Consider the following 14,628-nt stretch of genomic DNA (forward strand, 5'->3'; position numbering starts at 1 on the left):
ATATATCAACATAAAAAGGACTTCATGGTGCAGTATGTACTAAATTTATTAAAATCATAAACAAATCCCGCAATGGGTACTCACAGTAACAAGGCGCTTCAGGGCGCCACACTAAAACAGCAGAGACGAACAGGCAACAGCGGCCGGTATGGGGTGGCGTGCTAATCTGTCCCAACAGGTTGTATGTATAACGTTCCGTCCTGTCCCCTTCCCCTACGCGTGTTCGATACAAGGGGTATTTCATATCTTTATCAGGGGGTCCTGATGAAGATACGAAATACCCCTTGTATCGAACACGCGTAGGGGAAGGGGACAGGACGGAACGTTATACATACAACCTGTTGGGACAGATTAGCACGCCACCCCATACCGGCCGCTGTTGCCTGTTCATCTCTGCTGTTTTAGTGTGGCGCCCTGAAGCGCCTTGTTACTGTGAGTACCCATTGCGGGATTTGTTTATGATTTTAATAAATTTAGTACATACTGCACCATGAAGTCCTTTTTATGTTGATATATTGAGGTACAAACGGGACTGCTGTGAGGAACAGACGTACCAGTGCAAATCTATCCAGGACCCTGCATATAACATCGAACCCAGAGAGGTTCTAAGGCGCATTCTGACCAAGCTTAATTGCAAGGTCGCACGCCCTAAGGTGAGGGGATATTACCTGGGGGGGGAGCACTTGTATGAGCGCACAGCACTTTAGTTTGTGTTCACCATAACACATGAATGGATTGTGGAAGATCTGTGGACTGTTAATTTGATCATTGCACAGCAACACAGCACTGAATTGCTCAGAATCACATGGATGCAACACCAAATCGCATGGATGCGGTTTTTTTTTGGATTTTTAACTTTTTATTGTTTGAACATTGCACTAACACCATATTGCATAGATGCAGCACTGAAATGCATGGATGCAACACTAAATTGGACTGTTAATTTAATCATTGCACAGCAACACAGCACTGAATTGAATAGAATCACATGGATGTAGCACCAAATCGCATGGATGCGTTTTTTGTATTAGTTTAACTTTTTATTGTTCGAACCTTGCACTAACACCATATTGCATAGATGCAGTACTGATATGCTTGGATGCAACACTAAATCGCATGGATGTTTGTGTTGAATTATTTATTAATGTTTGAAAATTGCACAAGCTTTGTGGAATATTTGCAATACACAGGCTTATTGGAGCACTTTTACCTATTTATTCATTCATTGAAATTTATTGCACATTAACGTACAGTATAGTATTAATAGTTGTTAATAGATTTTGTATATGTTAAGCACAATATCACTTTATTAATATTTTAGTGGAAATGTTTTTATTTTTTATTTTGATAAGCGCAGCGTGTGTACAATTTGGTTTCACCATATGAATTGATGCTGGTTTGAGGGCAAAGGGTAGTTCCACCAAAGATTGATTTGATTTATATTTCTCTTCTGTTCTGTTACTTTGCATTTTGTAAATTGACAAAAATAATCAAATATATATATTTTTGAAAGCATTCTTCCTTTACAGCATTTCTTCACACCTTCCTAAAACTTTTGCACAGTAGTGTCTGTTTCCCATAGTGAAACTCTACATGTTTTTCTGGAAGGAAAAATGTTTCATTATTATAGATAGTCAATCTTTTAGAAGTTTAGGAATGTTGGATTTCCTTTAATTTGTCTTTCTGTAAGAAAAGCTATATAAACAAATTTCGATGGTTCTCAGTAACTCCCTCCTCACTTCCCATAATTGTCGTTGAACATATCTTGGTGTAGAAGATATTTTTTTTATCTGTTATTCAGTAGCGCTGTTGGTGGGGGTTTGTTATTAGAAATGTTTTATAAAACGGCGCTTGGTAACTTTATTCCCAAGCATCATTATGTCAAAGGTTTCTGTGTAATTTGGAAAGTGACGAGAGGGCTGCTTGGGACTTGACTTGTGACCACATTGAAGACATGGTCATGCAGTTGCCTAAAATGTAATATAAACACTGTTCAATCTCCTTCATGTTTTAACAGCATGCTCCTCTGTAAATATTTGTATTCCAGTGTTATGGTTGTGTATTTTTGGATTGTAAGACGTATAACTCATCTTTAAGATTTTATTAATCTGATTTCCACTGTAACACTATAACAATATACTATGTTTACTAACAAAAGTCACCCATTTAATTCCATTTCATGTATGAACGTTACTCTTTTTGTGCAACTGTTAAGCTGTGCTGAAGTAGAGAAGTAAAGAAGCATACATTGTAAAGACCAGAGAGTCAAGACTTTCCAATTGGCTCTTGGATAGGAAATACCTAAAATAACCCATTAGTTTGATTTGCTTGGACGTTATAAAGACTAAGAAACTTTCAGTATAACTGTTACTGAAATGTTTAAAGAAAACCCGTCATGATTGGACTCATGCACAAATCTTGTATATTTGGCCTTAAAATATTATACTTATGCTGGCTTATATATGAAATATTTATATTTGTCCTCGTTTAGTGTTACTTACTTTATCTGAGCCAGACTCATTAGTCTGGAGGTGAAACATGACCTTGCGACTGACATTTGCTGCCTCTCCTACTGCTTGACTTTACACATGGCACACTCAGAAGATGACAATGTGTGAGGTCAGGCATTTGGCAGAGCAGCAACTGACATCAGATGATGGGTATGTCATCAGGTGAAGGTTATTGTAATTCAGACTGCTAGTTTTTAAACAGAAATTGTCACAAATAATTCATTGGTATCAAACCCTTACATTCTGTACTGTAATCTAATCTATGTATAGTTCTATATAAACATATCCTTTCTATTTCACATACCTAGTTTTAGTTAAATCCCTAATAGAAGTCTACCTTTTGACTCAGTGGAGCTCAAAGTTGAGTTCAGAATTGATTGCCATCGTTAATAAATATGAACTGAAATATATGGAAACTGGGAATTTATGGAACATTAAGACCAAGGGGGGGTTACTAAAACTGGAGCACTCAAAATCTGGTGCAGCTGTGCATAGTAGCCAATCACCTTCCAACTTCAGCTTGTTCAATGAAGCTTAACAAAAAAACTTGGAAGCTGATTGGTTTCTATGCTGAGCTGCACCAGATTTTGCACTCTCCAGCTTTAGTAAATCTCTCCCCTTGAATACTCCCCTAAGACCAAACAGAATTATCATGTTCTTTTTAATATATGAACAATTAATTTGTGTAGCCATGTCCCCGTAGGGGTTGCTGAATGTAGTGGTCCACCTGTCACCCTGCCCAGCCAGACATCCATCTCTCAGTCACTCAGAGACATAGAACAGTCCATAGCTTTGTTTTTGTTTTTTTGTTTTTTTATTGAGGGGATGAACTTGGATGGGAAAATGGGAATTATGGGATGCCCAGAAATATTCATTCTAGGGGATTCCCAAACTATGGCTTTGCCACCGCACTCCCCTTCCAGCTCACCTCTAACACTGGCTCCTTCCAGTCAGGGATAGCAAGGGGCTTAGATGCAGCAGGCATTTCAGGGACATCTGGCTCCCGCAGGGTAGTACTCAGGTCCCCGACCAGGTCACCAGCCATAGCAGACTTCTCTCCTCCTATGTAGCTTTTCTTCGCAGGGGAGTCACCAGGCTCAACTCAACCCCACCTTTCTGGGATGATTCCAGGCCCGCTCCAGCTTTCCGGGATGTCTGTGGCTGTAATGTGCAGAGTCCTGAATGAGGGTCCACTTGATAGTATTGCAGATCCTGCTGGTTGGATGAAAGCCGAGTAAGCGGTTCATCACAATGACCACACCAGATCCAGGCACTGACCATCGTGGTCGGTATCCGGCATTTTGGACACAGCAAGCACGTCCGCTCCATCCCCTCGATCAAGCCCAGGGCAATTCCCCCGCGATGCTCCAATCACACACTGGTGTCGACCAGTGTCTGTTCCTGCAGTTCAGGCAACCAGGTCAGTGCGGGTAGCATGCGTCCACTCTCCGCCATCTTGCTCCTCTGCCTCATGGTGTCTGCTGCTATCAGGGAATGCTGGTTCTCCTCTTGGGCGTTATGCTGGCGCCTCGCTTCCAGACACTCTGGAGTCTGAAGAACTGATAGGCACGCCCCTCCCTGAGCACGCTGTTGTAACCCCTTGATGGCAAAATAGAAGGTTGCAGGCATGCTGTAACTAGCAGGACTTGTCAAGGCATGTCGCTTGGCACCAACTGTGCCCAAGCAACTAAAGGCAGATGTCCACTGACCTCCCCAGTGGTTGCCCGTAGCAACAATAAAGTTTGTACCCCATGCCTCACTGAAGGGAACACATTTAGCACAGTCCCGCCCGCAGGCACCCGCAGGCTTACTCCGATCACCCTGGGCAACAGTAGACAGTTCCAGGCACACTTCACTGTTCAAAGCAGGAATTTGGAGCAAAAGTTCAGAATGTTCAACAATAGCTGATCGCTGGACATATTTGGTATCCATGTTAGGACGCCCAGCCATAGCAGATCGCTGGGTGTATTTGTAATCCATGGGCGCGGTCGCTGTATTTGCCACGGGTAACAGCACATGGTAAACCGTTCCTGAATTTCAGGATTAGTACAGGTGTCCACCCCAGCTGTAGTTGGGGCAACTGGGTGAACAAGCAGCCACAAACTGACTTGAAGGTAACTCCCACCGGTTGCTATGGGCAACGTACTTGTTACTATAGCGTTGAATGGCAGGCAGAATACATAAGTCCTTTCCCAAGTTTTACTTCCTCAACTGGTGGTGGAACAAAGCACAGTTCCCCAGCTCGATCAATCTCGGTTGCTAGAGGCAACAGCTGGCAGATGTAGCCATGCCCCCGGTAGGGGTTGCTGAATGTAGTGGTCCACCTGTCACCCTGCCCAGCTAGACATCCATCTCTCAGTCACTCAGAGACATAGAAAAGTCCATAGCTTTGTTTTTGTTTTGTTTTATTGAGGGGATTAACTTGGATGGGAAAATGGGAGTTATGGGATGCCCAGAAATATTCAGTGCAAACTTGCTTGGGACTTCTATATACACTCCAGTCTTCTCTCCAGCACAAACTCTTGCTTCAGACCTCTTATCCTTCTCTCCTCCAGCACTTCACTTGCTGCAGACTGTTACTCCTCCAGACTAGCTAGCACCGCATGGTTGGGCCTGACAACTAACTCAGTCAGGCCTCAGTGAACTGCCTTTTGCGGGCAGGGACTGCAGGCCCCTGTGGTGTAGAATTAGTTCAGGTGCTAGCTGTCCTCAGTTCAGCTACCAATCCCAGATTGCTCTCTTCAGACCCTGCCAGCTAGCCTGGTTGCAATGACTCTCTCCACTGCCCTTCCCACAGTCCTCTCTTCTGGTTCTGCACCCAGCTCAAACTGCAATCTCCCAGTTTCCTCAGGCATGCCTCCCCAGTCCTCCTGACTGTGCTCACTCACCAGCCCTCCTAGCTGCGACCAGTTGTCCTCCCTGGAGACTCTTAGCAGTGTTCTCTCTCGCTGTGCTCTCTCTGCTTTCTCACGTGCCTCTCTTTCCAGGATCTCTTCACTCCTCCTGGATGCACCCAAGCCCCGGCCTAGGGTCACCCCCCCTGGACTGGGGAGCTCCCCGTGGGCCCGACAGCCTCCAAACTCTCTCACTTCAGCTCTTCCATCCGACAACTTCTCCCTAGCTGGGCTGACCCAAAGTATTTAAGGAGGCCTGCCCCCTGCCAATCCAAGTTGGGGATTGGTCAGGGCTCCTCAAGATACCACAGGCAGCTCCAACTCTCCTCCCTTCCTCTCCTTCCAGCACTTTCTAGAAGGAACAGGGAGATGATAGTGATGCTAACTGTGAGTCACCCAGCCCTGCCCTAGGCCACTCCCAGCCCAGAATGAAAATAAACAGGCCTAGCCACCAGCTAGGCCTGCCTAAATTTTCATACTCTGCTAGAAAATCCTCACTCTAGCACCTACCTAACTAGAGGGTGCTACACATGCAAGATAGTATAACTGTACTAGTTACATGCTTATATAATTCCCTAACCCACAGCTACAATCAGAAGTTTTTTTTTTTTTTCCCTATCATCTGATAACCTATTCAGTTGCTATAGATAAATGCACATAACTGTACTTTTGGACACATTAATGTAAGGTCAGATCTACGTTTTGGGCCATGACTATGTTATACTTTTGGTATCTGGAACCACGTAGTGATATATTTTATACATGTATTTAGTAATGTTGATTTCTGCATGTGTTGAAAAATTACTGTTGGCCAATGTGGTTTAAACAAAATGTCACCGTTTCTGACCTTCACAGAGATGTAGTGAGTCGGAGGTTCTGGATGAGAAGGAATCAATCTCCTCAGCTTCTCTTCCAGGATCCAGCCTACCTGTTTTTCAGAATGTACTGCTTCGATTTTTAGATTCTCAAGCTCCATCGCTCAGTAAGTTGTGTGATACCATATTCTGTATTGTTTTTTTAATTGATAGCCTAATGACCAAGTATATAAAGAGCTACCCTGGGTAACGAGTAAAGGTGGCTGTGAACTGCTAATGTGAATCTGGAAACATTGCAACTCCCTGTGCAAAGATGACCCATTTAAAGCATAGCTCCAGACAAACAGCTAAAATATTCAAACAAAGGGAAAAACAGCACCCAGTCAAACTATCAGTAGGGCCATATCAGCTGAAACATGTTAGCACCTCTGCTATGCATTGTGTGTGAGCCAGAGAGGAAATAAAGTCATATAGAAGAATAACAACCAGATACCATTTTTTCCCTTTTGTTTGGATGACTGAGAGGCTGACATGAGCCTGAATGTGCACCGGTATCCTCTGCAGATGAAACATGATATATGGGTGGAGGAGGTAGAGCGTTTTTTCCCAGTTGTTTGAACACAGCTAAAATACACAGTAGAAATACGTAAATGTAAACCCTTTTAACTTCTAAATAATGTGTTGTTTGATTCATTCAGTCTTGTGATTTAAACATTTGTCACATTCCGTTGGCATTTATTTTCTAATTTATAAAGTATTGATCCAGGAATTAAATTAGCTGAGTGAGCTTCTTCAATGTGCAGTGTTGTAAAAGTGTGTAAGTTTCACAATTTTGAAAAACTATGGCAGTTAAAACCATACACCTATATGCAGTTCTATTTTCCATTTACCTGTTTTCCCATAGCCCCTTTGTAATGTACCGGGTACTGGCACTTTAATAAGACCGACATGCATTTTCATAGACCAATTGAGGGCCAACTGGAATATTAGGATACTGGCAACTGTAAAGAATGGCAGGATAAAACATAAAAGGCATTCAGCAAGTTGACTATGACCCCTGTGTCCATTCTAAAACAGTCTTTACATTTTGCCTTTAGTGTACATTATAATGCCTATTTCACTTTCATATGAAATAACGATAAACTATTTATTTGGGAGACATCTGTTTGCAACAGACATTTAAAATGGCTCTAAGATTTCCATAAGTATTATAATCTAAAGCTAGACTAAAGGCAGATATAAAAGACACAAAGTATTGCAGCCATGTATTCGTTTAAACATTATTAAATATATATGTTTTTTAATGCAACCAATGTAAGTACCTGAATTTGACCTTGTGTCAGAAATCCTTTATTTACACATGCATTGCCCTCTGAAAATTGATACATGCTTGGATAGTGGTTGAGGGAGGGTAATGCCGCGTACACATGAGCGGAATTTCCGAGAGAGAGTCCGATGGGAGCTTTTCATCGTATATTCCGACCGTGTGTATGCCCCATCGGACTTTTTCTGTTGAAAATTCAGATGGACTTAGATAGAGAACATGTTCTATATTTTTCAGACGGAACAAATTACTATTGGAAAAACTGCTCGTCTGTATGCTGTTCCGACGCACCAAAAACAACGCATGCTCTGAAGCAAGTACGAGACGGAAGCTATTGGCTACTGGCTATTGAACTTCCGTTTTCTAGTCCCATCGTACGTGTTGTACATCACCGCATTCTGGATGGTCGGAATTTGGTGTGACTGTGTGTATGCAAGACAGTTTGAGCAGAATTCCATCAGAACTCCGTCGTAAAAACCTTCAGAGTTTATTCCAACTCCAAAACCGGTTGTGTTTACAGGGCATTAGGGGGCGCCTTCATTCGGTTGAATGGGTCGCTTCTGCTGGCATAATTTTCAGTGGGGATAATTTTCACTGAGCATAATGTTGGCAGCCATAATAAATATAATAAAATGGTCATGGTTTTGAATTATCACAGAAAATAATTATCAACCTATTAACATGATTTCTGCGGTATATAAGAAGGAAAGTGCATTAAACCTGGTCTGTTGGGTTTGGTTTTGCGAATACTGCAGAACTTAGTGTTTGAGGCATAGTTGTGTATTGAGATGACAGCTTTACTAGACCTCTCTATTTTCTTCCTAAGGTGATCCAAACAACGAACATGAAAAAGTAGAGTTTGTTAACTTGGTGTTATTATTTTGTGAGTTCATCCGACATGATATATTTTCCCATGATGCTTATATGTGCACTCTTATATCGCGTGGTGACTTGTCTGCTAGTAACAGATCTCACTCACCCAGCGGAGAACATATAGATGACCATTATGCTAAAGATCTCAGTGCCAAGTTAGAGGTAAGAAGAACTTCTTTCATAAGCAGATGTTTTCTTTTTAAAGAAGCCTAAAAAACTGGACACATACATTTCTTGCTTTACAGTTTTTTAAGTTTTCACTTTCTATAAACAATGAAGAATCACTCCCTCTGAGTGATGCATGTGATTAGGGGAACTTCGAACCTTAAAGAGTACCTACACTTTTGTTACAAAAAAAACCCAAAAACATTCCTCTGGGTGACAAATTTACAGTACATTGCTGACTGATTCTAAATCAGAGGGTCTGGTTCATTATAATCACCTGGTGTTCTGATGAGAAAATTTGCAGGATCTGCATCCCTTTAGAAGTAATTAAAGGATAAGTTCCCTTTTACAAAACAAATAAATGCACATCTTTTATGCACTTATTTTTTTTATTCCATACATGTTTTATTAAAGTTTTCACGTACAGTACCGCAAATGTTTACATGAATAACATCGTAAAAATATTAGTGCAAACAGGAATCATAACAAAACATATCCCTTGAAAAGGACTCTGTCTAGAGCCCATATATACCTTAGGATCCGAGGGAGTCAACTTGTCCCTGTAGCATTAGAGTAGTTATACCCACTATGTTATCCTTCATATAAGGTTGTTGTAGGGCGTAACCCTAAACTATTTAACATTTAAGAACTAGATGTATAGAAGCACTACTGGTCAGGTCTATTATAATCTCTCACGGGGAGGTGGGAGCAAAAGCAGATAAGATGTTATTTGTATTTATCCCACCGTTCTCATTTGTGTGAGGCAGGGAAGGGTAGGGGGGAAGGGTAGGGAGGAAGGGCGGGAATGAAGAGAGAAGGGAAGAATAAAAAAAAAAAAAAAAGGTGGGGGACAGGACGGACAGGGGCGGGGAGGGGGGTAAGGGTACCAAAAATAAGAAAAGACAAACAAGAAAAGAGGGAGGAGAGGGGGTGGGGCCACCACCAGCTACCCTCTCCATCTCCGACACCTCAAATGATATAATATGGTTCATGACAAGAAGTCAGAATGTCCTTCATTGTCATGGCCCCTGCTCATGATACATGTCAGTTGTTTTATCGTATCAGCTCTTGGTAATCTTGGGATTCTCGGTAGGTGTGCCAAGCCGCCCAAATGGCTGAATATTCAGAAATTTTATCACAAATGATATATATGAGCTCCTCCATCACTGCAACGTGGCGGATGCAAGATGTCCATTCCCTCATAGAGGGAGGAGATGTAGATCTCCAGTGGACTGGTACACATAGCCTAGCTGCGTTGATCAAGTGCATAGCCACTGACTTGAAGTAGCGTTTTCTGGGAATTTGTGAGTGATGTAGTAAATATTGTGCCAGGGTGAACTCCAGCGGGAGTGAGGTAATCAGGGTTGTCGTGTCATGAACCTTATGCCAATACGGCTGGATCAGGGAGCATGTCCACCATATATGAAGAAGAGTGCCCTTCTCTACTCCGCACCCCCAACAGCGGTCAGAAACCGCAGGTATAAATTTATGTAGAATATCTGGCGTATTGTACCACTTGGTTTTGATTTTGTATCCATTCTCCTGTATCGCCACGTTTAGAGAACCCTTGTGGAGATATAGATGAATTCAGTCCCAAGCATCCTCATCCAATTCCACATTCAGAGCAGATTCCCAAAAAGCGTGATCAGCATGTATTGTATCATATTGCTCCCCAAACATTGAGGCGTAGAGAGCCAAGATGACATGGCTTTGGGGGGATGATCTGGTACAGAGAATAATATGCATTTATTATTTCTTTTTGTTAGAGATCTGTAAAGCATTGGACCCATGATCAGCAGATCGTGGTAGTAATGCCACGGTCCTGCAGACTGTCTGTGTAGCTGTCTGCTCGTACCTTCAATACGGGCAGGCAGTTACACTCTGACAGGAAGCTCAACAGTGCCCTGGCTCAACAGTGCCCTGGTAGTTCATTGAGAACTACAAGCATCAGCCGCAAAGGCTGTCAGTGCTTGTAGTTTTCCCATTCATAGAACACTGTGAATTATTGACACAGCCAAGCCACATTTTTTTTTTTATTGTGATAGCGAGTAGGAGGAGAAGATCCCCTGCTCAATGTCAAAATGAAGACACGGGGGGTTGGTTACAGGGGCCAGTGCATTTGTAACAACTGATATGTTACACCCTGAATATGGGGGTAACATGTAACAAAAGGTGAAGTTATCCTTTAACACTTAGGGAGTATCACACCAAAAGTGTAATTTCTGTTGCAGAGGATGCCTAAGATTTGACTTGTATCTTAGTGCAGAATTCTGGGAAAATTAGTGAGCCAATCACACAAGCAGGAAATTACTTTTTGGCTTTTTTTACCATTGCCATGTTGCATTTAATTTTACAGAATATTACAGCGCTGCTGATTAAAATAGAATATTCTAATAACAACAAATTACAATATGGCTTGTTTAGCAATTGTATATACTATTTTTTATTTATTTTTTGCTTTATTTTTTCAGTGAAAGTTGAGATGCACTTTAAATGCATACTAGTGCAATCCTGCTCTCTCAGATTTCCTGATTGTTGTATACTACCAACATACTGTTCAAAATAGAAATCAATATAAGGCCTATAATAGAAATGATTATAAGCTCTATGTTAACCTGTAAGTCATCTAATGTATATAAGATGTATGTTTTTAATTATTTTCTAGATTTGACTTTCCTAATGGATCATTCATTGTATAACCGATCCCCTTAGTGAGTAAAGAGTCTAATATACTCACATACTGTTCAGAGCTAAAATTTTTAGTAGTTAAACCCTAAAATGAAATATTTAAGCAGCATTAGTACCCCATTAACAGGAATCACCTTTGGTGAAAACTTTACTTTCACTTGTACATAAAGTCGATACATTATTTCTTTATTTTCACCCACATGAAATAAGGACATTATTTATTTATTCAGAGACTACTCCTATGTATTGGTTAAAGTGAGGAAGTAATCAGCTAAAGCTCTTGCTACTGATAACAGCTGGGCTAGCATTTAACATACACATGATCTTATTAGTCTGTAGGCTGCAGTCAGGTTGCTTTTTTTTTTTGGAACAGTAACAACTAAGATACTGACAGTTTCTTTATAGTTAGTCTATTCTTGCTTACAATTTATTATTTAAATAGCAAAAGTTTGCCTGGTCATGAAACAAGATAAAATTCTTCATTCCTAAAAATGTTTCTAGTTGTATGAATGTACACAACTTAGTTCAGTGGTCAGCCTGCTGGATGAATGAAAAACATGCAGTCCAAGTTTAGCCAGCCTTATACCCCGTACACACGGTCGGACATTGATCGGACATTCCGACAACAAAATCCATAGATTTTTTCCGACGGATGTTGGTTCAAACTTGTCTTGCATACATACAGTCACACAAAGTTGTCGGAAAATCCGATCGTTCTGAACGCGGTGACGTAAAACACGTATGTCGGGACTATAAACGGGGCAGTAGCCAATAACTTCCGTCTCTTAATTTATTCTGAGCATGCGTGGCACTTTGTGCGTTGGATTTGTGTACACACAATCGGAATTTCCGACAACGGATTTTGTTGTCAGAAAATTTTATAGCAAGCTCTCAAACTTTGTGTGTCGGAAATTCCTATGGAAAATGTGTGATGGAGCCTACACACGGTCGGAATTTCTGACAACAAGGTCCTATCACACATTTTCCATCGGAAAATCCTATCGTGTGTACGGGGCATAAGCCTTCTGTGTTTTATTGCTGTTTGTATTCCCGTTGCTGTTCATTCTGATATACACACTATCTAGCTGTAGGCATTGAGCTTTGATGTAACTGATGTGAATATGTGGTTTGATTTTAATGCAAACTGATAGGTATATACTGTATATATTATTTGAATTAAGTAACCCTCAATACTAGATTTACCATTATAGCCAGAGTTTACTGATAGCTTCCTCTATTTTCTGCTTTCTTAGGAACATGGCATTGACCAAATGGAGATTGACTCGGGAACAGCCCACCTCCTTGATGATATAGAGAAAAATGAATTCAAGACAGATTTTGGATCAGAATTTCCGGTATGTTTTCCATAACAACAAGATCGTGGAACATATTTCTTTGTATACAATATATGATTAATAAGCTGAAGATACCATCTATTTATGTCACCAGCATATTTTACTGTATATTCCTAAATTTAAACAAAAATCACATTAGAAGAAACAAACAATTCAGAGCCACTGCATTCATCATATATTAATTCCTCTCTATGTTTAGTGAAATATCTGTACTAGGACTCCTAGCTCCTGTTATATATCTAAGGATAGAATGGATCAAAAATGTTAGTTTCAAAGGTGTGTATTGAATTTGAAGGGAGTTTTTGCAAAGACAAGTGATATACAGAAAATATCAAATCTAGAAAGAAAAATGTATTGCACTAATCTTATAGTTGAGGGTGCAATGCTTTCAACGGATGACAAGCTGGATGAAAACATTGAATCAGAAAAATGTTTTACAAGATTTATAGTTAACAACTAGACTGTATAATAATAATAAGCCATGAAGAAAACTGGCCAACCTTTAATACCCATTGAAGTACTGGATTAAAATACACAACGGTCATGATCAAGGGGTCAGGCTTGAAGACCAGTCGCTATAACAGTGGACGCTAACACAGGAACCAGCAGGTGGGATCGCGGGCAGGTCACCCTGGCAGATGACACAGGCTCACCTGAGGTGCGGAATCTATGTACTAACCGATGTTCACCAGAGCTTCTGATGGTGGAGATGGATTTTGCTGTGTTAGCACCAGGTTGCGGTCCTCAGGATTGTCCCACCAGGAGGTGAGCAAGCCATTGTCCAGTAGCAGATATAGCATATAGGAATCAAGCAGAAGCATGGTTGAGGAACAGGCCAAAGGTCAGTAACTGATAGTAGCGAAGTTACGGACAGCAGCAGGAGAGACACACGCAAGATATTGGCTGGAGAAGGCACAATATTTTGGCAATCAGGAAGTGCAGAGACATGACTTAATCAGGAAGTTTGTAGGAGGAGAAAAGAGTTCAAGGCAAATAAGATTCACGGCAGGAACATTTAAGGAATTGTCCAGGGCACTGTTCAGCATTCCAGGTGGCTCAGCAAGCAGAGTCATTACCAGACACAACAGAGGTCCCAGAGTCAAGTCCAGGTCCTGACAATAATTTTAAAATGGCTATGAAATATAGAATAAGAACATTGGGGGCTAAAAGTTAGACTACCAAGCTTAGACATAGTATCAAACATCAACTTTTATATAACCAATGAGATACATAACCAGGTCTCTAGATACATCAGACATATTGGGAATATCCATAGACATCCAATGTCTAGTAAGACTACATTTGGCTGAGAGGAGAATGTGTATGATGAACAGTTCTGACCAATAATGGGACAGAGACTATATTGATATGCAGAAGTGCCATTGCTGCTGAAGGGGTTATAGGTGTTGCAGTAAGTCACAAAATTAAGGTAGAGACTTGGTTCCAGTAGGGTCTGATTGATGGGGCAATACCACAGGATGTGGATTAAAGAGCCAGTCTTTCCAAAGCTACGCTAACACTCTAATGGAGTGCCCGGGTGCATCTTGGGGAGTTTATAGGGGTAAGATACCACCATGTAGATTTTTTTTAAAAATAGTGCCCAGTGGTCAGTGCATAAAGTGAATTTGTAAGCTGCCCTAATGAATGCTTCCCAAGAGGAATCCAGAAAGGTTAGGCCCAGGTCTCGTTCTGCATCAAAAATTTAATTTCTATGCCTTATTTTGAAAATGTGGTAAGTCAGGTTGAAAAAAGGCACAATTCCATTGAGTTCAACCAATAGAAAAAATAAATAAATCGAAAACTTCCTTATACAGAACCCTACAATCAGAATTGCATAGTAATCTGCTTGAAAAAAGCCACTAGTCCATCCAGTTTACCCAACATAAGAAAAAAATAACAACCACACAAACAAATAGAAAACCCTCATATACACTAACCTACAGTGCATCCAGAAAGTATTCACAGCGCTTCACTTTTTCCACATTTTGTTATGTTACAGCCTTA

At 41.0% G+C, this 14,628-nt stretch overlaps 2 protein-coding genes across 6 annotated transcripts in view; one reads left to right on the plus strand and one right to left on the minus strand.

Annotated features, from left to right (window-relative positions):
• LOC141140452 (zinc finger MYM-type protein 1-like) overlaps positions 1 to 3,555 on the minus strand; it is an 8,416-nt gene extending 4,861 nt beyond the window's left edge. Inside the window, exon 1 of the mRNA XM_073627658.1 lies at positions 3,439 to 3,555. Coding sequence (XP_073483759.1) covers positions 3,439 to 3,555 — 117 coding nt within the window. The remainder of the gene's footprint in view (positions 1 to 3,438) is intronic.
• MED12L (mediator complex subunit 12L) overlaps positions 1 to 14,628 on the plus strand; it is a 777,103-nt gene that overhangs the window by 169,046 nt on the left and 593,429 nt on the right. For all 5 annotated transcript variants that reach the window (XR_012243786.1, XM_073625995.1, XM_073625994.1 and 2 more), the window contains exons 13-15: positions 6,260 to 6,386; positions 8,370 to 8,578; positions 12,523 to 12,624. Coding sequence is in view for 4 of the 5 variants with exons in the window: in XM_073625995.1 (XP_073482096.1) it covers positions 6,260 to 6,386; positions 8,370 to 8,578; positions 12,523 to 12,624 (438 nt within the window). In the remaining variant the exon portion in view is untranslated. The remainder of the gene's footprint in view (positions 1 to 6,259; positions 6,387 to 8,369; positions 8,579 to 12,522; positions 12,625 to 14,628) is intronic.

Source organism: Aquarana catesbeiana, linkage group LG04, assembly GCF_042186555.1.
Source record: "Aquarana catesbeiana isolate 2022-GZ linkage group LG04, ASM4218655v1, whole genome shotgun sequence".
NCBI classification, from domain to species: Eukaryota; Metazoa; Chordata; class Amphibia; order Anura; family Ranidae; genus Aquarana; species Aquarana catesbeiana.